This window comes from Heterocephalus glaber, unplaced genomic scaffold, assembly GCF_053883595.1.
Source record: "Heterocephalus glaber isolate CG9 unplaced genomic scaffold, H.glaber_assembly_v1.0 deba00000331, whole genome shotgun sequence".
NCBI lineage: Eukaryota > Metazoa > Chordata > Mammalia > Rodentia > Bathyergidae > Heterocephalus > Heterocephalus glaber.
Window position 1 is genome coordinate 52057908 of NW_028258142.1, and position 26392 is coordinate 52084299.

Below are 26392 nucleotides of genomic sequence, written 5' to 3' on the forward strand. Positions count from 1 at the left end.
TGACTGGGAGCATTTGACTCAGTCAGTGTGGTAAAGATAAGTTGGCATTGAAGAGTTCGCCTTCGCAGGGATGTGCTTGTTTCCTTACAGGGTAGAGGGTAGCATGTTTGAAGACTGCTTTAGGCAGCCAACACTTTACCCCTACAGTTTGTGCCACAGAATTCACTACTGTTATAGGCCAATGATTCTGTGATTTTCCCAGTCTTCCACTTTCCAAATGAAAAACGTTGATGGAGTTGTACCCCATCATTCTTTATTGGGTGTGGCAAAGGAGGTAGAAAAATGACTTTGGAATGTCATTGGAAATGTCCCTGGAAACTAGTGAGGTTTTTCTGAACTTGTTGGAAGACATAATTCATCGCCCACAGGTCCTGGTCTTTTAGTTGGATTCAGTAGCTGGATGGGACTTTGGTACAGCCGGGATGAATATATTCTCACGGGAAAGAGGATGAACAATGCAGATGGAGCGCTCACAGCAGTGCATTAAGACATGTGGCAGTTATCTGATAAGCACATTTTTCCTTTCGACAGAATCATGCCCTGCATTTTAGCTGGGCACTAGCTGCTCAGCTACAGACTACATTTTCCACCCTAACATACTATTTTTTTATCCCTATAAATGTCAAGTTTATTTATTGCACTTAAATACACATTAAGATAACATTCCTGAAGGACCGTCAAAGCCAACTGATTAATATATGAGGCTGTCTACAGGAGTAGCAGGAAGAAGAGTTGAAATATTATTTGGATAACTCAGGCTGAAAGTACAAGTAGCTGCAACAGGCAAAAAAAGACAATTGTTTTTCTGACAATGTCTAACAAATTCTCTTGAAAATTCTCTAATTTCTTTGTAATGACTTTAGTAATATCATTACATTTGATAAATGTGAGCACTGGTCATATTTGTACAAATAATGGTCACCTAGAGATCTAAAATACGTGACTTCCTCAGAATATCTAAACTTTTCTTAGATGTTTACAGTGTAAGTATGAATATATGTCTATACATTAGAGTTATATGTATTAGACAACTGTTTTATATGTATTAGAATTATTTTCTGAAAGAAAACTTTAACAAGAAAAAGTAACATTGATAGCTGATAAAATAATGCCTCAGTTAAACTAAGTAATTATTAAAGGGAAAAATGTTATTTAAAATTGATTCATAAATACTGACCCGGCAACTAAAAATCATATACTTTCCTCCATGGAAAACATTGAATGACTATTATGTTGTGTCACAATTAAATACAGAAATCATGACACTAACAGCTAATGTTGCCAATAAAACAGCACTAAATAGTTTTGGAGAGAGCACAAAGGAGTTGAGAGGAGAGCATCTCACAGTTAAGTTGGTACCATTGTTTGATATATGTGAAGGGAAAACATTCAGCAGCTTGAGGCCCAGACCTATGCAATGCTGGAAGAGCTAGCCAGTGTTATATATCCAATCTTAAATGAAATAGCACAGCAATTTGTGGAGGAAACCCCTGGTATGCACTATTTTAAAAATGTATAAAATAATAGTTAACAATTAAAGGATCACAAAACTGCAGCTAAATCAGCAAAAAACAAAATTTTTGCAAATTCCTACTTCTTAAGATGACACATGTTCATTTGTATATTTTACAATATGTTTTATTGTCTTTTGGACCCAAATGGAACGTGGAATTGTTTTATGCCTTTGATTTTACTAAAGGGATTGTTTTATCAATAAAGAAAATAATTCAGAACTACAAAGATGAAAAACAATTAAAGATACCCTTAATTTAAAAATCCATTTTATTACATATCACATTATATTTGCTCCTTTGTGGAAAATCTGGATTGAGTATGAAAGACATTTCTAAAACTGATTGTGTATTAAGTAATTCAAAACCCAAGAGTTGTGATCAAACAGATTTGTAGACATATGTAAGTATTGCTGAGGTGAAAGTGCCAACTGAAGGAATTAGACTGAAAATTAATGTCTGGAGGTAATCAATGGAAGACCTGGCTGTGGACCTTCATGTCTGCATCATCTTTGTTTATTGCTGCAACTGGGCATCACAGAAAAACCAACTCATTTCTCAGAGACAGAGAAAAGATGTTTCTTTCAATTTAGGCATTCCTAAATTAAATTGGAATCTATAGGAAGTGATTCTGGCTCAGAACATAAGCTGATTTTTATTAATGTTGTTGGCCAGTAATGAAGATAAATGATAGGCACATTCCACTTAAATCAGAAACTACAAATGCAAGACTGGGGGACTGGGGAATGATAAATTATAGTCTTTCTGCAAAGGTTCACGAGGAACTGGGTTACCTTTGTTTCCAGGGATGCCCCTTACCCTGATATTAGCATGACTGGTGTAGGACTTGAGTGCTTTACATGCTCTTCAGGATCCAAATGAGACTTACAGGCTCCCTAATGAGTGCTTCAAGGTGAGCTTACCTTGGGAATTTTCTTTACGTTTTAGATTAGACAAGCTGATAAAATTAAGAATCCCACAGAACCCATTTTAGCAGTCATTTGTATGATAAGGAAAACCTTTGTTAACTTCTCATGAATAGGATTTTCTGGATAACTGAGGAACTAAATAGAAAATCCTGTTTTGTTTCAAACTAAGTGGCTAAAAAAAATCTTTACAAAATGCGTTAGTCCACTTTACAGCATTGCTAAGTACAGTATACTAAAGCTAATTTAATTTTTTCATGATTGATAACTCTGCAGTGCCTTGGGGTCAGTGTGAATTGTTGTTGAGGTAATAAGCCATAGTATATTGAACTCTGAATCTGAACTGACCAAATATTGGTTTATTTCAATGTGTTTTGCTGCTTTCTCCCTAAAGCAGAGTGCCAAAAAAAAATTCACCAGAAATATGGTTCTAGTTAGAGCTGTTTACAGTATGTGTGTGTCATGCATTGTGGTTCTTAAGGTAAGTGTGGTTAAAAAAACATCAAAAGTCTTTAATAGAGGACTACAAAGTCTTAGATGGGTACCCTCCATAATGCTATTCCTGATGGAGAAAGACTGCTTACAAGTTCCATCAATTAACAGGGAACTTGCGCTTCTATATCTTCATACATTGCCATGATCCCAATCAGCAAAGAAGTATGCACAAATGTAACTGGATTGTCAGCATTGCTAAGGTCTTCATGGTCAAACTGGCAAGCATGAAAATTGTGCTCAGAATTCTGATATGTTAATAAAGAGATACCAATAACAATGTACTGTCGATTTACGCCATCAGTATAAAATTCTATGCCTTATAACAGTGGTGCCCAAGTGTAAGTCTGCAGACCTACACAAGATTAATCAGATTATTTGTGGAATATCATAGAAACAGCCAGGACTCTGCCTTGAACTTGAAGGTCAAACGAGGGGGTCATCACTGTTTCTGTTTTTGTCTTAGGATCTTTTCATTTTGTTTAGACAAAGGAGCTCCAATTCTAAATAACCTTTAGGGACCAAATATAGAAAGTACATAATGGAATACGACTCCTCAAGAACACTATTATAAGACCAGAAGGGTCAGTTCACTCTATATCACTGAAAATCTGAGACTAGTGTTGCCCATGGGAAATTAAAGACTACTGAGTGGTAATGGCGGTGGGAGACGGGTGAAAGTTATTCCCAATGTCCCATAACTTTTCTAACCTAAAGACTCAGAGTGCTTAGGTTTTCATTCAGCTAAAGTTTCCATAAAAGCAAAAGAGGGTCAAGCCTGGAGAAGTTTGGAAAATATTCTGTTAGAAAGAACAAGGAAATTGCTCCTTTGGTTGTATCTAGGAGTGAGATGTAGGAAAGAGAGTTGCAGTAACTGAAGATAACATCATTGGTGGAGCGTATAACCTGTGAAGACACACCACAGGCATTTTATGTGAATAATGTAGTCCTCTATGTACTCACAGGAATAAATTAACATTAAGCCCATTTTAGATGGAGAAATTAAGATTTAATGATAATGAGCGATTTCCTTCAGGAGTTCTAATCTTTAAAATAGTCACAATAATATTTATCAATAGTATTTATAAAAAACCCAGTATATATCAGGCAATATATATCAGGTGTATAAAAAATATGTATATATATATATATCAGATAGATAGATAGATAGATAGATCCTTTAAATATATTACATCATTTAATTTTACAAATCAGCATGTGATCAATTATTACTCATCTTCGTACAGACACAAAACCAGAGGTTCAGAGTTCTAAGTGATTCCTGATATCAAAATGGAAGGCAGCTGGAATTTGGTTTCAGTTCTGAGTGCAAAGCCTAAGTTATTTCCACAGTATGCAGCTTAAATTGGGAAATCTATACAGTCTGTTTCCCACAAGAACTGGGTAACTTGTAAAGATTTGGTTAGAGTGGGTGCTGAATGAGAAATTTCATCCATCAATAAAAAGTGGGAATTTGGGGCTATAATACAAACAATTCAGGCCTTAGAAAACCACATACAATGTAATTTGTCTTCTAGGAATCTTTGGCTTTAAAATACTCTACAAAAAAATATTAGAAATGGTTTCCAATAGCAAGTACTTCTAAATTTTTATTAGGTGACACACATTTTTTAAAAAGTTATATATATTAGTTAATTTATCCTATGACTAAGGAGGTAGAAAACGTCATTATTTCCCACTTTACTAAGAGGAAGCTGAGACTTCTTTATGATATAACTTACAAAGATATTCTAAAGACAAAAGAATAAAATTCTCCTTAGGGTATGGGTGAAAAAATTTTAGAAAGGGTAAAGTTGTATAAAAATTCTATCAATTTAATATCTTACTAAGCCCTTGGGTAATAATAGGAATTTTCATAATAAAGATTCTGATATACAGAAGTGAACAATAATAAGAAATCAACATTTATTTCCTACATCCTATACATATATCTTCCACAACTCCACATCCATATTGTACATCACGTACATAGAATTTTAAATATATATGTATATTTGTAATGAACATGACCAAAAATTTCACATTTTTACTTAGACTTTAAAGGAAATAACCTTAAGAAAATAATAACCTTTTATTAGCATGACTAAAAAGGAGGTTGGAGGAAGAGGATAGAGATAATTAAATAATAACAAACTAACATCATTTTTCAATTATCCAAAGGCAGGTTTAAAGAGGAAGTAGAAATCTCATTATTAGAACTTGACAAGGGAAGAGAAGAATGGGTACCAATAGCAAGAGAAGATAAAACTCCCAAACTTGAGCCCCACTTTAAATAGAGCATCTTTCTTCCCAGCTCAGCCTGGCAGATGGTGTGCAGTGGAGTTAGAAATGAATCAAAATTAGCCCGGTTTCCCATATTCTACTGAATTTCACTGAAAAGCTAAGCACTATACTTTTTCTTGTCAAAGAAACCTTTGATTGAAAACACACCATTACTTTAAAAGTCACTAAGAAAGAAAAGTTAATATACCATCTAACTATTACAAATGCTTCCTTATCATTGATGTTCTGATTTCAGAGATATTAAAATGTGAACAAGTAATATTATTACAATTAATGAAATAGTACCCAACCCAATTCCCAAATACATCTTAACCTTAGTTAGGCTGCAAATCTATTCTGGATTAGAGAAAATCTGATTATATGACTAGGAATAAATTAAGGTTGGAAAAGTCAAATCAATAGTCTCCTTTAAAAGAATAATATAATTAGAAATAAATTGCAAAGTGTTATGGAAAGATCATGGATTTTGTAATTAAATACGCTTAAGTGTCAACTCTTGCCCCATGCTCTATATGTAACATGGGGGAAATTAATCTTTTAATCTTAAATTGTCTAATCTGTAAAATGGGGGTAATACCTGTGGGATCACCAGGCTCTTATGAAGGTTAGACAAGGGCATGTATGAGCAGCACCAGGATTCTGACTTAGGAAGCTGTTCATTCAAAAGACTGCCAGTAGAATAAGTGGGGATCTGCATGCTACTTGGTGAGTTATCAGTAGCAATAACAAAAGCTCAAGGTTGTCTCCAACCCCATGAGTAAATTAATCGCCCCTTTCCTACCCAACAACATCATCATGTATTTTTCTAGTGATGGTGTGTCAAGGTATGGAACAATGGAAAAAAAACCACCGAATTAAATGATGAATAAATTCACAGCTGACTAATTTGTAGATCAACTGATAAAAATGCACTGATTACACCACAGAGGTAAACAAAACTGGAGTGGAAAGTATAATTGATTAAATGAGCTCAAAGTTCATAGATAATACTTAGTGGCACATTTAAGGGGAAAGAAAATGTTCGTGGTCAGAAATTTTAGTATATTGGTTTTTTCTAAGGAATAAACTTGTAAAATGGGTTTTGTTTGTTTGCTTGGTTTAATTTGTTCATCGTGTCTCTTATAGTTATAATGATCTTTGGATTTAGATTTTGTTTTTCCCTAAGGATATAATAAATTAAGCTTTCTTATACTGTGGCTGATTACATTTGCCTACATTAAACTCATTCTGATCTCTGTTGGACTTGATTGTAGCTCAGAAAAGCTGTAACAGACTTGCTTTGTTTTTTTTTTTCCTTTAGTAATATATACTTTTGTACGAACTTTTAGCCCACATGTGGAGTAAGAAAAAATTAGAAAAATCAGACAACACAATTCCAGGATGCTTAAAAAAAATTTAAACAAGCAAATGTCCCTCTCAAGGAAAATGGCTATATGAAAATAAAAAGGATTATTTATTTAAAAAACAGCCTCAAAAATAAGAGCTCTAACAATTTTAAAGAAGTGCCTTTTTAAAATTATACAATTAAAACATAGCTTAAGTATCATATTTAATAATCATTAAAATTAATAGCTACAAATGAATATATATTTAAGATCCTGATACTAAAGGAAAAGCTTATGTTGCCATGTTGGAAATCATGTTAATAATTTTGTTTATATGAAGCAATGTCAGTGCCAGGCTTAACTCCCACCTCAGGTTCCTATTTACACAAGACAGTTAATTAAAATCAAATCAATCTAAATCAAATAAAGTAGATTTCATGAACTGATAGGCAGTATGATTGAAGTAGCAGTTACATGTACCCACAGACAACTTTTGAAACAAGTATGCAGGATTGAAATTAAAGTAACTTGGACTAGGGATTTAGCTCAGTGGTGCTGCCACCTGCCTCGCAAGCACAAGGTCCTGAGTTTGATCCCCGGTACCAAAAAAAAAAAAAAAATTAAAGTAACTATGATCAGACAAAAATCACCTAAAATATTATTACTTAAGATTTTTTCATAATCATTAAGTATTTCACATGTATGAATAAATCTAATATAAAAATCTTGATTAAACTCAATTTTGGGTGCAATAATAACATGTTTATCAAATTTATGCATTTGAAGTAAACATCAGAAAGAACATCAGAAAACAATGGAGAAAAATGACTCTATTCCGAGCCCAAATGTGAATATTTCTTAGCTCATATTTGAATGTATCTGAGCTCTAGGAGCTAGGAAATGAAGATCAGCTACTAAAGACCTCTGAAACAGGAGTTAATCTGAGTTTTTGAGGCAGAATTTCTTCCTAGACAGAAATCTAGGGCACGGTTCTTTTAATTTATGAAATAACAGAAAAAAAAATAGCTCCCCCATGACTGGGAATTGTCAGGCAAGCAGGTTGCTGAAGGGTTACTGAATAGTAGCCCTGAAGTTTTAGTGGAAGTATTACTTGGAATGGGCACCAAGCTGGTCTATCCCAACAAGATAATCCTGCAATCACATATATATGTGCCCAAGTGACTTAAGATGATCGTACTGCTGGGTATTATTTTCTGTGAACACGACTGAGACCGCATTTGAGTTAGTAATGTCATCGTGTCATCCCATTCACCTGAGCACAGAGCCAACTCACGGCAGAGGAAAATTCCGTGTCAGAGAGAGGCAAGGTCATGCCTGAATTCTCCTTTTTCTCTCTGAACATTTTATTCACATGGCTCAATAAATCTCCTTTATTATTTAAGCCAAAGTATTTTCAATTGAAAGCATCCTGCTTCAAACAGAGAAATGAGCTAACCCCTTCATCTAGAACTGGGGTTAATTTATTTGGCATATTTTTCATTTCCCAAAATAAAAGAAAAGAATTAACATTATCCATACTCCTCCTCCAAAGAAGTTTGAAGGATTTTGAATGTTTTCACCATAGCGAGTGATACATGTCTGAGGGGACAGATATGCCTACCTTGATTTGAACATTGTGCAATGAATACATGCATCAAAATATTGCATGGGATCCCATAAATATGTACAAATTTTTACGTTTCAGTTAAAAATAAAAGATAAGAAAAAGAATTAGTAGACCAGTGTATGTTATGCCCTGGTAGCAGTTGACCCTCTGTTTTGTCATCCAATTTCAAATGCATGGGTTTGATCAACATGGCATATCAGATTCAAAACTTAGAGTTTAATTAAGACTTTTATATCAATTGCTGCCTATTTGTGATCTGACCTCAGTCCCCCAGGCAGCTGATCTGCTTTAGGCGGATGCATTATTACTGCAACATGAGGAGTGAAACAACATCCCTTCATATTTGAACAGATCTAAACCTAGACATTGTCTCTTGCCACAGAGGAAGATGGGCTCCCTCCTCCTCCTCCTTACACTGCTCTTCCTCATCAATGAAAACCTTGGCGTCAAAAAGTGAAGAGTACTGGAATTAACCAAGGCTGAAAAGCTTAATTCCTCTTCAGCTCTACTTTGGAGAATAAAGTCAACACCTGGAATTTTGTGCTTTGAAGAACTACTAGGCCTCATCAATTTTGCAAACGAGAAAGGATAAAGCAAGGATTTAAAAAAGAAGGAGGAGGAGGAGGAGGAGGAAAAGGAAATGTATACCAAATTTTTACTTCTTTCAGCATACCTGAGATGACTAGATGGGACATTTCTTCCATTCCTCTAGCTTTGGACACCAGGTAAGAGAAAGAAGCCTCAAGAATCTAAACGTCATTGGGCCTGAAAGGAAATCAACAATAGAATCACTGAGTCCAAAAAGAAATCAACAATCAAAAATATGTGACTCTATTTTCTTGGACAAGAGGTCACATGGACATTTAAACAGCCCAGTTTTCAACCATCCCAAACTTTCCTTCATCCTCTGTATCAGAGGAATATAAAATTTGAAAAGTATTTCTGCGTGCTACTGCAAGCAAATCCAGCAGAATTGGAAGTTCATTGTGGCACCAAAAATAACAAGATAAATTCTAAACTGAAGTAGCAGATGAAAATGAACATTTCCAAAATAAATATTTGAAACTTACAGAACTTGAACACAATCACAGAGAGGGTATAAAAGGAAAGGACTCATTATGTGCTACGAGCCCTATTCCCCTCCAGGGAGAGGCGTATCAGTCTAAGTAAGGAGAGGTTTCAAGTAGATACCTGAAAAACATGGATATATAGCCCCTGTGACTGAAAGGCAGAGTAAACTGGGTCTGGTCCTTTCCCTTACCCAGAAAGTTCTTCCCCAGTTCAAGAGAAGGACAGGACAGGCTGCTGCTCCAGCAGGCAAAGGTTATATGTTTCCCTGGGGCAAAATGTTGGCCACACAGAAGAGAGAGCCGGAAGTGGGGTCATACTAGGTTCTAATGACCAAAATCACCTAAAGGGTGGACAATCCTTACCAGAGAAGATGAGCCAGGTTCCTATGAACTTCAGAAGAACTTTGGAGCCAGAGGAGAGAGGATGAAGTAAGAATTTCCCAGCAGGGGGAAAAAATAGGAACCAAGAGAGATTATGTAAAGGTGCAAATTTCCAATGATGAATGTTATTATATAGTATACCTAAAATGTACCAATAAAATTTTTTAAAAAAGAATTTCCCAGCAACCTCTTAATTGAATTCCACACTGATCAGAAATGAAATCTAGTAAGCCAGAGCAGGAGTTAGAAAACAAGAAACTGTATACCATGTCTTTCTTCACCAGCAACAGGCTTCTGAATGCAGAGGGCTCCATGTGGGAGGAACAGGGTAAATATGGAATCTTGGAGTTTTGAATTTTATACAAAATATGATGTTCTAATTTCAAATTCAGTAATTAAATGGGACTCTAGACCCTTATTTAACAGTGAGCCATTAGGACAGTCATGGAAGTGACTAAGTTTTCAATAGGAAGACTAGAAGGATAAATCTTTTCTCAGTGAACACAAGCTTAAAAGAGGTGATGGAAGTCATTTTAAAGTTATTTTGTAACTTTTAAAATGTTATTGAAGATTTTAAAATATACTCATATACGATCCTTGGAGAAAAGGAAAGATCTACCCTCAGATCATCTTAGCAACACCAAGAGATTAAAAAAATAATCTTATTATTTTTTGCTCCCCAAGTGCAAAAGCTTGGGAGCAAAAGGCGGTTCTTTATCTGATGTCTAAAATGCTTTTCCACTTAGGAACAGAGGACTCATTCTTACAGCTGACATCAGTATGTTAGTAGAATTTGGGCACAGGCCAGATGCAAAAATCTTATTGAAATTTTGTTAAATACATGCTCAGTTTTGCATATTTAATTGTCATACATTTGAAATGTGTTGTAGTCCAACTTTTCCCCATAGTTATATAATTGGATGTAAATAACAATGAGAGCCCACTACAAAGGCCTAGTATTGTCATCAATATCCATTGTAACTCTATACAGTTCATTTTCCTCCTAAGAATTCCAACTTAATTATCTCAGGTGTCTCTGTGAAGTAGGCAAGAGAGTTCTTTATCATGACAATAAATAAGGCACATAGATTCAAAATAATCTCTGCAAATTCCCACAATAAAATGACTCATGGCAGCCAAAATTTACCTCTTTCTTGATTTCTAGCTTAGTGTTTAAGAGCCTTTGCATGCCTGTTTATCTTTTTCCTGTAAAATCTTTAAAATATACAGCCCACATTCTTATTAATACAACTAATATTTATTTGGTACCTATCTTTCTAGGCACTAGGTTAAATGATGTCATACGGATTAATATATATATATATAGAGAGAGAGAGAGACAGACAGATATAAAGAATACTAACATTTTTGAAAAATAGCAACTGATTTAACTTTATTAGTAACACAAATATTTCAATTTTATTTTTCCTAGAGATAGTAGGAAAGAAAGATAAAGTCATAAAAGAGCTCGACTGAGTCACTTCAGCTTATATCCACCGAACAGAAACTTTATCTCACTGATTATAAATAACAACAAGAAAATTTTATTTTGTATTAAAAGGACATATTCTGTTCACATTCAAACACTGAATTCTTTACTGCTATGTAGTTTTTCATCTTTTTAAAGACTCTAGGCTTTTAAAAACTTTTACTTGTATTGCATTGCTATCGTTTTATGGTATTGTTTCTAATATACTACACTGTATTTGGGGGTTTTTAAAATAACTGTAATCAGTGAAGATATGAGTTAATGCTTTGTGTAAAGGACAATTTGTATTAGTAAAAATCAGCCTTAGAGTGAATGCTTGCAGGCTATGGGAGCTCTTGTTTTCTATTAGATTATAAATGAACTTTTTAATTAACATCTACTACGTGGCATATAAATAAACTTGCATGTATATAAATACCTACATTTATTCTGTTTTATACCAAATCACAAAACAATCAAACTCAGAGACTGTCAGTAAAACTCATTAATCACACTGTGTGCCATTGGTGAAAGCCAGCATCCTTTACTTCCTCACCTCCACCTTCCCTATTCCCAGTGGTTGGAAGCCTGGCAATTGTATTTCATAGAACCCCTTGCCAGCTGGATTCTAGGTCAAATTTAGCCAAAAGAAGGCAAGTGTGAGACATTGAAAATATAGAAAAGAGAAAGCAGAATCCATATTACGCCCCTATGGAGGTGGTAGTCAGAAAGATGGTCTTCAACAAGTTTGAGGTTTTTCAGTGAGTTGCCAGGGGTTTTTAGGTAGATTTTCTTTGGTTCTGTGGACTGGTGATCACTACTGGTAGTTTTCTGTCATATTGGAAATTCTCTACCCCTCTGTAAGCTAGTGGTAAACCTGAAAGTTAACAGAAATATCCCTTGACCTTTGCTTTGAGAAGCATTTTGGCAGTTAGGAAACTACTGAGTGCCTTTAAATCCTCTCCTGTCTGAAATAACTAATAGTTGCTCTTTTCTAGGTAGGTGCCTCTGAGAAACTAGCTAGCACTGAAAGAAATCTTAAGAAACAAACTGAAAATAAGGGGGACTTCAGATCATGTTTCTGCCTCGTTAATTTAGGGAGAAAAAAAAAATAACATCATTGCCTGAAGAGACCGCATTATTGATGGTCCATGGTATTAGAAAAGCAAAAATCTTAAGTCATTAAAGTACCAATATAGTTGTCTGAATAAAGCACCTATTAAAGATAAGGTTTTGAGAAATATAGAGGCTGTTATAATAAGACATTGCATTCATTGTAATGATGACCACAAGGAGTGTGAGGGAGTCTAGTAACTTCTCACTGTACTCTTTCTTTCTACACAGTGAAACTGAAGATTTGGGGGTTTGAAATTTTAAGTTCAGGGAGTGATCTGGCAATAAACAAACTTCCTAAATTTATCTTGTTCTTATAGGCAAGTACAGGGCCAATGTATTTGAAAACTAGACTCAAATCTGATGATGACTATTCCAAAAGTGTAGAACGCATTGGATTTCCAACTTTGCTTAGTCTCCTATGTGAAAGTTAAGACACTGGAAAAGATTGGAGACTTTTGGAAGAACTCTAATCAACTTGCACCTTCAAAGTCCACGGGACCTTGCAAGTAGAAAGAGCCTTTCTTCTCCTTTTGTCAGAAGAAGCCAGAAGGGCTGCATTTCATGTCTTTATCTCTCTTGGAGTTACTAATTCCCTACAAGATGTGCCTATCACCTGGCATTGCTTCTGACTTAGTACTAGAGTTAGGTCATAAAAAGATGGGTAGAGTCTAACCTGGGAAGATATATCTTATGTACAGAAAGAATTGAAAGGTTTTGCTCATTTATATTGGTTGAAACCCGGGAATCTAGGATGCTAAAAATGGATTTTAATGGTGTCCTAGAACAAAGAGGTAAAAAGAAAATATTATAGTAAGCTACATTTATTTGCCCTTCCTCAGGTATTCCCAATTCAGGATGTTTGATGCTGGGGCTTATGAACATGATTTACCAGATTACTGGGGTAGTAGATGAATCCTGCACTCCATAGTGGCCAAGGTCAAGTAAAATGAGGTGCCAGAAAGCGTCAACAAAGATATACAAAGAAAGACAGATGATGTATCAAATGTGGCCTACTCCCTGTCTCCTTATATGCCATCTGAAAAGGCCCAGATGAAATCTTTTGGCCAAAGCAACAAGATATAGCCTGATGAGACCAAGGATGGTGACAGGAAGTAAGTCCACTGAAATAGCATTCCAAAATTCAGTGGGAAGAATGGGATCCCAGACAGTGACAGAGCCCATGTGACTGCACTTCAACTTGAAGCTCAGAGACAAGGTGGGCACGATTCCCAAGAGGGCAGCAGGTTGAAGCAGCACATGACTTGGGCCACAGTGCTGGCTAGGACACCATGGTGTTCACTGGACTGAAATCAAAGTGCTGCTTACTAAGAACCTGATTTTCATAATTTAACACACTCTAGGTCATTTTATAAAATTTTTAGGCACAAGTGAGAACCAAGGTCTTTTACCCAAAGCCCACATCCAAACCCCTGTAATGAAGTGTGTGCCAGGTTCCTTTGAAGAATACCTAGGTCTTCGCTGAAGTAATAACCTCTAAACATCCTTAGAGATATTTCAAAGGGGCCTGCTGGCAATGATGGTAGACTGGACATTTTATAAGATGAAGTAACTTCCTCATTTTGGAGGCTCAGTGGGCAAAGACAGACTCTGACAATGTCAGACTGGACTTTTTGGTCCTTTGACCCACTGGACATTAGGAACTGCCTCCCCTTCTAAATACTAAAGTAAACTGGGGGATGGCAAAATTACACAAAAGACTAAAATATGCAGACATAGGATTCCTATCATGTTCACATTTAACTACTCTATTTGACCAGAGCTGAAAATAAATGACCTTGGAGAAAGACAGTGAATTATTGTAAACATAATCAAAAAGTAACTCCAATTGCTGCTTCTCCAGATGTTCTCTCTCTCTCTCTCTCTCCCTCCTCTATGTCTCTCTCCCTCTGCAAATCAAGGTACCACTGAAATTTGTTATATAGCTATTGATTAAAAAATTTTTTCCTATGTGCTTCTAGGAAAAAAATGCAGCAAAGGTACTTCATTTTTCCCAGTAGGACACCACTCTGTCTTCACCTCACTGCAGCTCAACTGTCTGCCCTTGTTTTGTGATCTAATCCAAAGGGATTGATCACTCAGCCATCACACAGAATGTTTTGCTGATCCTCTATATTGATTACAATGGCAAGTTGCACTTTCTGAATTGAAAGATGGTCTACACAGGCCTCTGTTAACCTATGATGAATCACATCTAAGGCACTTGGCTCTTTTGAGAAAATACCAAAATGGGCTCTTCAGGTTAGGAAATATAAGATCCTAGTTACTACAATGAGACAAAATAAGCTAAATTCTTCTGCTCTTTTAAAAACCATTTCCATGTTTTTTTTGATAACTCAATGAAGAAAATTTCTAGAGGTCTCTGTACCTGGCGGAAAGATATATCAAAGCAAGGCCTCTACCGAAAGTGTGAGGGCAGGAGGTAACTGAAAGGCACAAGGCTGAACCCCATGACGGAAGTCTACGTGGCTTAGAAGTCAGGACATCTGAGACTGTAGTCCGGAGTAAGATGCTTACTCTTCTTTGCTATAACCCTTATCTGTTAACTTCCTGTATTTTGCAAAGTCTCCATACATTGTAGAAATCACAACTGTAAACTAAGCTATTATTATTCAGTTTTATATTTAAGGTCTAAAACATCACCTGTACAACGTAGGTCCTCTGAAAGAAAAAAGTGAATAAATTGAATGGATCGTGGTGTTTTTAAAGCATCCACAAGTTGCTCCGTCTACGCTTGGGGTGAAGTGTGAAGAGTAAAGAAGGTTAGGTGTACACATAAAACAACTACTGGGGTGTGAGGCTGTGGAGTTCGGAGAAAGAAGTGTAGACATGAGACGTTTGAGCTCATAGACCCTTGCAATATCCTCAGAATTATGAGAAAGCTCTTGGTCCTTTTAAGAGGGAGGCACAAGTATCAAAGGAATAACTGACTTCAAGAGGGTTAAGGAGCTAAGTTCGATGGTACAAGCTTGTAATACCAGCACTTTGGGAGGCTGAAGCAGGACAATTGTAAATTTCAACCCAGCTTGGGCAACTTAGCAATTTAATGAGACTTTGTCGCAAAATTAAAATTTTTTAAAAAGGGCTAGGGATGTAGCTCAGTGAAAAGGCTCTGGGATCAACTGCCAGTAAAAAAGACAGAAAGGGAACAAGAAAGAGAGGCTGAAGGTCATGGGGACATTAGATAACACACAATAGATTTAGTTTAGCTAAATCTCATAAATGTGAACTCGGTTTGGTGAGAGTTTTAAATTCCTGATGTAGATTTCAGTAGAGGAAAAATGCAAAAGGTAGTCAGTGCAAGATTGAAGACACAAACCCAACAAGCTACAGAAGGAGAAGCACCATTTGATGGATTCTTGCCTTTTCCCCTGGACCCCACTTAATGTATCTGCCGTGGATATGTGAGCCTCCTGGCCAGGCCTGAACAGGGCACTAAGTCTGCTCATGCAGGTCCCAGATGGAGAAGTGGGGACGAGGGACCCGCGTTTCGAGGACACAGACCCTGCCTTCTCCTCACGCTCAGAAGGGCTGTCCACTCAGATGCGGCTGCCATCACCTCTGTTCTCTGAGGAGGCCCCAAGAATGAGTCACAGAACAGTGCTCCTGGGGCTGCAGAAACCTCTTATTTCCAGGTAGCTGGAAAAGCCTAATGTTGGATGACAAAGCTTTATTGTAACAAAGAATAAAAAAATCCTTTCTGTGTTTCTTTGCCAAGAGGTCTACACTTGTTTTTCACTTTCAGTGAAATATTTGTACTAAATACTAAAACTGGGTATTCATTCTCACAGTAAGGAAAGGTAGATGTTCAAGTGGTAAATTTATTTATTTCTCTACAACTGGACTGAATTTAGCCCTAGAGCCCCACTTTCTGCTGGGAACTATAAATTTCATGTGGCAATTACCTCCTTCAAACTAGTGATCACTCGGTCCTTTTGGGTGTAAACACAGTCTCTTCCGAGGAACTTCTGAGACTGTCTGAGGTCTGTCTCCTTTTCCTCCCTCCCTTCTCTCCAGGGGCTTCCAAGACCCGAGCGTGTTTGTGGTGTTGTACACCCACGTTTTCGACCAACTAAGCCCTAGTAAGTTCCTTTCAAAGTGAGGCCTTTGAGCAGCCACATCAGAATCATAAGAAAATTTGTTAGAAATGCACATTCCCAGGCCCCACCAAGACCCACTGAATCAGAAACCCTGGGCCCAAAAAGCTGTGCGACGTACATCAAGGCCTCCCTCCGTGTGATCGAGATGCCTTTGCAAACCCTGGATGTGAAGCCATCAGCATCCCCTGCCTTGGCTTCTGAGGAGATGTGTGAGAGCTCACGGCTTTGGGCCTTTGGCTCCTGGCCCAGCACACCCTGGGCTGAACTGTCCTCTTCTGCCCACTCCTCAGCCTGTCATCATCCTGTTTCCTCTTCTGTGCGACTCAGAGATTGGGTTCCCCTTTCTTTGTGCCCTTCCTTTGCGCCCTTTCCCTCAGGGTTTGAGATTCTCTGGATGAGCTTCTCTAACCTCTTCTTTTGGACAGTTGAGGTTCCCTGCTCAAAACAGAACCTTTCTAAAGGCTTGAAGCCTCCCCATTATATTCTGGAAGAGAAGCAAATGGATATCCTCCCAGGAATCCCTCAAGCTCTGTGGAGTCTCCACCGCCCGTAATTATCAGGAATGGATGCTCAGAGTGGGCAAGAGGTAGACCCAGTTCTTTCTGATACATAACTTACTTTGCTGTTCTCTGTCTCATTTTCTCCTCCCCATAACAAAGGAGCTGCTCTGTTTTGTTGTCCTCTGTGCTTCCTGAGTAAAGGAAAAACATCCCTGTTAAGTATGCACTTCTAAATCTGCCATTCTAAAAAGAACCCATGCTCTTTATACAAATCACTGATTTCCACTAACATTATCAATCCTTATCTTGAAAACCATAGCTCGCAGGACTATGGCCCTCTAACAAGTTTTGAAATTTGTTTTGTATCTCAAAAACAGCGTCAGTTGGTTCTTTGCATTTTTTCCTTAATTGTCCTTATTTTCTTCAAGACCTCAGAATGAATCGAGGAAGACAAAACACAAGGATGCACACAAAAAAAACACATTAATTAAAATTTCAAGATAACATCAATTTCAAGAATCTTGGAAACATTGCAATAGGTTTCTAAGTGTATTCCCTGATTCTAATCATTTCACATGAAAATCTTTTTACCACTAAAATAATTCTAATAAAACTCACCTTTTAAATCTTTGGGATCTTTCAATTGCTCTTATTAACTTAATGTATAGAAAACCATTTATTCTACATGTAGAATGCTTTAAAATGAATTCCAAAGCATCCCTGTCCTGATCTTGACTCTTGCATTAAATATTATTCCTCACACATCAAAACTCTCATTATATTCAGCTTCATTTACATAAAAAGATTTGCATTGAAAAGGTAGAACTCTCAAGACAGAATTCCCTCTCTTGGGAATACATCCCCAGTTGGTCTCCATCTGTGGAATCAGCCAGCCTCTAGGACCTGGTACCAATTTTACATTTGAAAAGAAATATTTAAGCAACATTCGACCAAAGGTCTAGATTCAGAAATAAGTCTGGCAACCCTGTGGCCCATTAGATTTTGTTAGAGTAGGTTCTGCCTTATTATTTCCAAGAACCTGTCCTTATCATGTTTCCAGTTATTACTTCTTTCTTCTTTTTCCTTTTTTACTAAAATTCAAGAAATATGTTAAATAATCAATGATACTGTCTTAATTTGGGGAGATTTAAGATTTTTTCCTTGGACAATTTCCTTTTTTAAATACTATGAAAGTATTTCCATTTCCATTTGTAAAATCAAAGCTCTCCTTTGTCTTTTGCAGTATTGCTGCTGATATGACCCAGAATGTATTCTGTTTGTCAGGATTTCACAGGGGTGGAAGATTGAACACTCTTTAATAATTTATTCCAACACCTTGGATTCAATTAAATAGTTGTATCTAAATTTAGAAGGCCTAATGATAATTTATACACTTGTATAATGTAATATTTGTCTAAAAGGTTCTTGCATTAAGTATGATATATGAAGGTTGCAATGGCAGTTCCTATTTTACATTTCTAATCTGTATTTCATATTTCACTGCTATGTGAAATTCTGTAACATAAAGGTGCGGGAAAGAAATAATAATTCTTTTGAAATTCTTTCCAGAAGATATAGTCAAACTTTTTACACTTTTGGGTGCTCTATTTGATGACAAAATCATTTCCAACCGCTGTCCCAGGTATTCTATTCTATTGTGCCGATGTGTTCTCTTTGTTCTGTATCATCACCTTTCAATGCACCTCTGTAAGGGAACTGTGGCAATACAGTGGTGCTTCATGATTTTTTTGTCGTTTTCTGTGACTCTTTTTGAAATCCTCTTTTTCTTGCTCACTCTCTGTCCTGGCAGCCTTTCAGGCTGGAGAAAGATCCACTTGTTCAAAATTACCCATATAGCCATGCGTTGAATTAGTTATAGAGAAAGGATCTCTGTTAAAATTGAAGGGCTCCATGGTAGACATGCTCTGGCCTTCCAGAGAGCTGCATGAAAAATTAGATATAAGTAAATTAGCTAACGCTGCCTTATAAATGCAACTTATAAAATGTGCTTCTACTGTGGCCATGCTAATTTTTATAAGGTTGCTTTAAAATTCTGAAAATGAAAATATTGTTATCTAAAATATAAACAACTCAGATTTTATGTCACAGAATAACCATTTTGAGGGTGTATATTTTTTAAAGAATTTGTATTCAGTGAGTCTGGAAAGGAATCAACCTTTTTAAAGTATGTAGAATACTACACCTATAGTGAGGCTAATGTGAGTCCATTTTTAACCTGCAATGATTTTTACTGCCAAATAATAGGGCTTTGATAAAAGCAGAAGTACTATAATTAACTCAGTTCTCAAAGAAGGAAATTTTTCCTGGGCATCCATTCATAGTTTGAAATATTTCTAAATACTCCAGATTTTATCATTACTGTAGCAATACAGAAAAGATTACCTACCTGCACCTGAATCTCTCTGTTAATTCCCTATTTAGGGAACTATTGAAATTATTTCTGTAATATGTTTTAAGAATATAGCAACATATAACTAATGCTGTAACAAGAACTTTTAGAGAAATTTGTGCTTTTTATTTACAAAACTAAATACACAGTTATAACTGTCATGTCATCAAAAACCATTTCATTGTCTAGCTTAAATTGCTGTCTGAAAGGAGAGTAGCTTTTGTATTTATTTAGTATTTTACCTCCAAGGGGAAAAATACTAAAACTAAAAAATTTACTTAAATTTAAAAGTACCAACCAATACATTGAATACAGTCACCAGTTTTAGAAAAACTATTTACTGGTGTTGAATACATATATACATACATATGTATCTATATATCAAATCACTCACACTATATATCACATATATATATTGAATCACACACTAAGAGGTTGACTTAGAAGTTGACTTTTTAAAATTTTTGTACAATGTAGACAAATGCATCTCCCCATTCCTTAAAAAGTTAGGCAATTATAATCATTAGGTCACTGGTTTTAAAAAATCAAAGTGCTAGGATTGTAGTTCAGTGATACAGCAGTTGTATAGTAAGCATCAATTCCTGGGTTCTAGGTTCAACCCCCAGGACTGCAAAAGTAAGTAAACAAATTGAGATGAGATATTTTGGCAGTAAGCAGAAGTATAAAAGTACAAAAGTATACTTTAAACAGATTGCGATATTTGTTTGTAAAAAAAACACAAAATCTTCAGGTTGTCAAGGAAAGCAAAACCACAGTAGTCCTGGCCTATGATAAACCTTTTGCAATACTCTGCTGCCTGGAAGGAGTTTGGCTATTTTTAGCCCCACAATGCCCAGGAGTGGGGACGGAATGGATTAGGAAGTGAGAATCAATGTGGGAGGATGCCTATACTTGAAACTCCAGCCACACAAAACTGGAAAGGGGACAGGGATTCTGATGACCGAGTGGTGGCTATGAGGCTGGGTCTTACCCCAAGGGTTTGGGGAGGGATACACAGGAGGTCACCACGGGAGCCAGGAGCACAGAGCAGGAGAGGTTTCCAGGGATGGGGGTGGTAGAGGTGCTCACGTGACATTCCCATGGGCATCTAATTGGGACATTAGCCAGCAGATCAGCCTTCAGAAATGAATCTTTGTGAACCAATCAAAAGAGCGGTTCTGTAAGTGAATGCAAGATGGTTCATTTCACCCCCCAAATTTAGCATCTTCTGAAAAGCTGGTTGGTCAAAGGTTTAGAATTTTTAAATCAGAAAAAAAGCATGGCATGTGGGTTTTGTATGAAAGAATGAGGGGCCCGGCTAGAAGATATGACACCCCAACTTTTCCTTTTATGCTGATGTGTGTGTATAGAGGGCGAAATTATGGTGCAGACGATTAGGTTGCAGATAATTTTTCCATCCTTATATTCTTAAAAGGCACAACAAATCTCCTTGATCATACTAGAGTTTTAAATTTATTACTATTTTCTAGCTAAATTCAAGGGTCATGGCTCCCCATTTAATCTATAAAAGGCACGCTGATCACCATGAGGCCTTCTTTACTGCAAAGAGATTTTATGAAAAAGAAAAGACTGCATGGGGAGATGAATATTATTCCCTAAAGATCGCTGACAGTGTTGCTATACTGACTTCTACTGTTTTATGGAGAGTATATCCTCTGGGCATTTTAGCCATGCAGCAGAACGTCCCACATGTCAAACAACAGACTAGCATCCTTTGTAGTAAATTTTTACTAATTTGCATGATGTTTATTTCGGAAAGCAGGTTGGGCTGACATTAACTGGTACAGAGTTGTGGATTCCTTTGCCTAAAGCCAGAAAAGCCCTGATGGTCAAACAGTATGATGAAGAGCTCAGTGGTCCAGGGCTCAGTTCTCCCCACCAAACAGATGCCACCTCTTCCATCCTCACCGACCATTCTTCCTCCCTCCGCTCCTAAAATGTCTAGGTGCCTCATTTGACACAGATGACCTAGTTTCTGACCTTCAAGATTATCCAACATCGCCCACATGGCTTACTGTGCTCTAGACACTGCCACAAGTGTTAAGAGCCCCAGGGTAAGTGTGGATCAGTCCTTGGAAGAACTTATGGTCCACAAGGGCTGGTTAATCACTAACAGAGCAAGGAGAGCCATCCACAGGCACAGGGAATAGATGGCCTCAGCGTTTGCAGCTTGACCTACGGATTCAATCAAGGCTCCCTGGGAGCAATGAGTCTTGATTTAGTCTTGACGGATTAAGGCAATCAGGGAATGTTTCCTGTGTGGGGGAAGCAGGTGGTACTGGGAATTGAACTGACAGTGTCTCATTGGGCTGCATCCCTTTTTTTGAGACAGTCCAATTTGCCCAGGTAGGGCTTAAATTTCACAATCCTCTTGCCTCAGCCTCCAGAGCAGCTGGGATTATATGCATGCACCATCAGATCCAGCCGTGAAAAGTGCTTTATTTAGGCCTAGGTTATAGTACAAATGAACTCAAGGGTTATAGCTGAGTATTCTTCTAAAAGTCACATATTGACACCCTTACCCCTACTGTAACTGGAGCTAGGTCTTTTAAAGATGTAATTAAGTTTAAATAAGATCATGAGTGTAGATTCTTAATCTGATAGGATGGGTGACCTTAAAAGTGGGGGGAGGGGGAGTCTTCCACCTCCATATAGCACGGAAATGCCGTGAAAGCACACAGCAAAAAGTGGCATCTACAGGGCAGAGCCCTCTACTAAACCTGACCAAGAAGGCACCCAATCTCAGGCTTGTAATTCCCAGAATTATAGGAAAAGCACCACTGTTGTGTCGAGCCACTCAGCCTATGATAGCATTTTCTTCTTGTCGTTTGTGCAAACTAAGACAAGCCCACATGTATTAGGATTCAAAGTATGCTGACCAGACTGCACAGTTCGAGGTTTGTACTGGGTGAGATGGTACTCCAGATGTAAGGAAGAAGGGGAGAGAAAAGAAGAAAATAGAATAGAAACAGGTCCCTTTCCCAAAAAAAGCTTTGGCTAGGGGGAAAGAGAAAATCATCCCATAGGGCTCTTGAAAGCGAGTTATAATTCCCCACATCTGCGCGACAGGGTGAGCTTCCCTCCTTTCTCCATCATTCACCCCACTGTGTATGGATGGGCAGTCGGTTCACTTCCATTTTAGCTTCAAAGCACAGAGAAATGGGAAAACTAGGACTATTTCTCTTGAACTTCCATGTGTGATAGCAGGGTTCCAACAGCTGCTGCAAAATATGACTGTGGAAAATAAAATTAATGCTGAAAACTCAAAATAACTGGCATCACTAATGCAACATTGCAATAAAAATGCAACATTGCAAAAGTTTTAGTTTGTTGAAAGGAGGAATATATGGAGATATACTCTAATCCCAAAGTTTACATAACCAGATTAATCATAAAAGCCTGGGAAAGAGGAAGAAGTGGGCATAGGAAATGCAATTAATGAACAAGCTCTTTGTTACTATTTATATTCATAAATAAATAGCTATAAATATATCTTAATAATCAAGAAAGAACTGCTAACAATATTAAACACAGGATGTCTGATTACAAAGCAATGAAAAGACAAAAGTAAGCAAAATGGCCTGCAGAAGAGAAGTCAAATGGTGAGCAAACAAAAACAGATAACAAAAGTATGTGGTCAAATCAACACAGTTAAAGAGTAGAGATTAAACTTCCCCATTAAAAAGGTAAAATACACCTAACTGAATAAAATAATACTGTGATTTGTTGCTTTTAAGTGATAGTAATAATAATAATAATAATAATAATAACAGCAGATGTGACAACTTACATGGATGGGATTAAAAAGAGCTCATGTATACTGAGTATCACAAATCATAAAAGAAATAATAATACTGAGTATTTAAATCCGAGTGGTCTAAAACACACAAAACACAATCACTAAAAACATAACAGATGACAATTAAAACATATAGCCCTTATCTAGCATTTCTTTATCCACTCGCCCACCCACCTGTCATCTATACTGTTAAACCTAACACTCTGTGTCTAGATACATACATAGACACATAACAAGTATCTCCATCTTTATATCCATGTCTATGTGAAGCTGACAAAAACCATTTTCAGGAGTTTATCATACTACACTGATTATGTGTGGGTATCTTGGCTTTGGTGCATCTTACAAGCAGAAGCACCATATGTCTTTGTTCCAGATGTTTTGTATAGAAAAATTTCTTGGAGAAGAAAGATAATGTCTCACTCTGGAGCAAAGAGTTAATTTACTTATAGCTTTGGAAGCTGATAATGTCTCCTTCCAGAGCAAAGTTCAGAGATACTTGCTGTTTAGCTTAACAAAGAAATATCTCCCTCCAGAACAAAAGGCAGGCATGTTTTGCTGCTCTTTATAAAATAGGCTCACTAAGATCAGGTTTCCTCTCCTGTAACACCTCCATTCTGTGTGCAAATGTCACCTGGTCCTCTTCACTCAGTCTATGAGAACTGGGGTGTAGAAAATGAATACAAAAAGACCGACACTGTAGCTAATTACTACTAATGTGAACAATAAAATCCTTTGTCTCGAGCCACCAGTTATATGTCTTCCATTAAATCATGGAAGCTAACTTATCAATTAATGTAAAATTTCAAACTTCCAGAGTTCTTGACATCACCAGTAACTTCTTTCATGAAAAATATCCAAGAAGTATGTATGAAAATTCATACCAGACCCAAAGTAAGGTCAGTAATTCAAACAAATGGAAATCATACATCTTGATATCTATCAATAATGGAATGTAAAATTTAAATTTTTCTGTTACTAGAGACAAGATTTAAACACTTGAAAATAAAAGCACTTCTTTTAAAATAACTATCAGGCCAATGATGAGATAAAAGGAATGTACAAGAATCTCAAAGCAATAGTGGTGCCAAAAAATAAATGAATAAATATAAATTTTTTCACCGTAGGGTGTCTGTCATTAACAAGAATGTATTGTATATTTCAAAAGAGCTCAAGGAGGGGATTTTGAATCCACCAAGCCCAAAGAAATGATAAATGTACAAAGGATAATTACCCTGATTTGATCATTACACAAGGTATACTTATATCAAAACATCATATTTACCCCATAAATGTGTACAATCATTATGTTTATTAAAAAATTTAAAATATAGTAAATACACACTGAGAAAACATAAGCTAAATACTTTTGTATGTATTTTAAAATGTAAACAAATTAAATTTTAGAAAAAATCATTTAAAATAAAAAGAATTAGATAACAAAATTTTTTACTAGAAAATTTAAAACAAGAACTATAACTGAATATTTTTAAAACAGAATAAAAGAAAATGTCTGTTAGTAATATTGGCAAATATGAAATAGAATTATAAGTGATAATATAAGAATGATTTTAGATATAAAATATCAAATCTTGTTATGGATGATGATTAAAGGAAAGTTATGAACACACCTCCAAATAAGTAAGAATTTTTTAAAGCATAAAATGAAAAGAACTTAGAAATTGAAACTTAGTACTATGTAAATAAGCATCCAGTGGGAATTATTTTAGGAATGTAAAAAGAATTATTATTATATAAGATATTATTATAATACTTATTAGGTCAATTAAGAAAAAGATGATCATTATAATTTTTGAAAAAGACATGGAATAAATCTTCAATAGTCATAATTATTAAATATATCAATAAGCACAGAGTATACCATAAATATTATTCAACATAGTCACTGTCACACATTGCTATGATAAAACCCAAGGGAGATTTCCATAAAATCTGAAAAAAGCAATAATGATTTCTGATACCCTTATTAAAAGATTTTGGCCAATGTTTTAAGACATGACATGGAGCTAAAAATATAATTGTATGACATTAAGAACAGTGATTATATTTAAAGAAAATGCAAAATGTCATTCTATGGAAAATTTATACAATTATTTTATTTATTACAAGAGAAAAACACAAAAGCAACAACATGTTCATAGGCAAGTAACAGCAAATGTGGAAATAAAATCATTTGAATGACCCTCATTGCAACAAAAATATAAAGTTCCAAGGATCTATTTCTGTATAAGCATATTTAATATTATGAATGAAATTCTAAGTATATTTGAGAGATGTTTGTATATCTTGGATGGAAAATAATATTTTCTAAGTATCAATTATCACCAAATTAATTTTTAGTTTAATGCTATTCAAATGAAAATCAAAAGTCATATGCAGAAATTCAACAAATAATAATAAATGTTTCCGGGAAGACTAATCAGGCAAGGAAAATAGAGATTTTATTTTTTTAAAGAATAATAATAAGAAGAGATCAGTCTCCTCACATTATAAATCTACTATAAAACTACAATAAAAGAGCACATAAGTAATGCAAATACAGAAAGACTCAGATCAACGGACAGAAAAAAGGATATAATTATTGGGAAAGGGGAGAATTACTCAGTGAATATCTCTGGGACACTATGCTAACAATTACCTATGATGGGAAACTGAGTCCCAATTTTCACTTGTCATCTTTCGTCTCCAATAATCTTCAATTAATATGTATAGTATGTGTAAGAATGAAAACTTTGTAATTTATGCCACTGAGCTTTCAAGAGTTTTTTAGCGTAGCATACTTTAGCTTCTCTAAACTGATATTCATACTCAAATATATGATATTCCAGTAATATATAATGCTAAGATACAACAGATTTGAAATTATCTTTATTTTGGAAAGCAGCAAGGGGCTTCAGTGTCTTATGGATCTAGGGTGCAAAATCTAGGGCTGCCAGTAGGTGTCGCCATCTACATTACCCAGTGCAAGCATAATGCCTCTCCTAAATCTATGCAAGCACCTAGATTTAAGGTTTACTACAGCTAAGTGGCAGATATGAAAGTAAGATAAGTATTCCTATTTGCTAGGGGTTAATTCCAAAAAAAATAAATGTTTTCAGTTGTACACTTTTGAAATATTATGCATCTGTTTCCTTCCATATCCAAACATTTAAAAATTAATAGTTAATATCAGTCTTTGATTGTCACCCTGTACCTGATAACTAGCACAAGATTATGGAAGCCATTGTTAAATCAGTTAAGTAATTCACGCACATTATTTTAGCACTGTAGCATTTGAACAGAAACTTACTGTTAAGCAATAAC

The 26392-nt window shown here is 36.0% G+C and overlaps 1 protein-coding gene across 1 annotated transcript in view; it reads right to left on the reverse strand.

The window, feature by feature from the left end:
- LOC106010046 (uncharacterized) overlaps positions 1 to 26392 on the reverse strand; it is a 164468-nt gene that overhangs the window by 127310 nt on the left and 10766 nt on the right. The window contains exons 4-5 of the mRNA XM_087188715.1: positions 16957 to 17025; positions 8859 to 8950 (exon numbers count right to left, since the gene is read on the reverse strand). Of these exons, the coding sequence (XP_087044841.1) occupies positions 8935 to 8950; positions 16957 to 17025 (85 nt within the window). The 3' untranslated portion in view covers positions 8859 to 8934. The remainder of the gene's footprint in view (positions 1 to 8858; positions 8951 to 16956; positions 17026 to 26392) is intronic.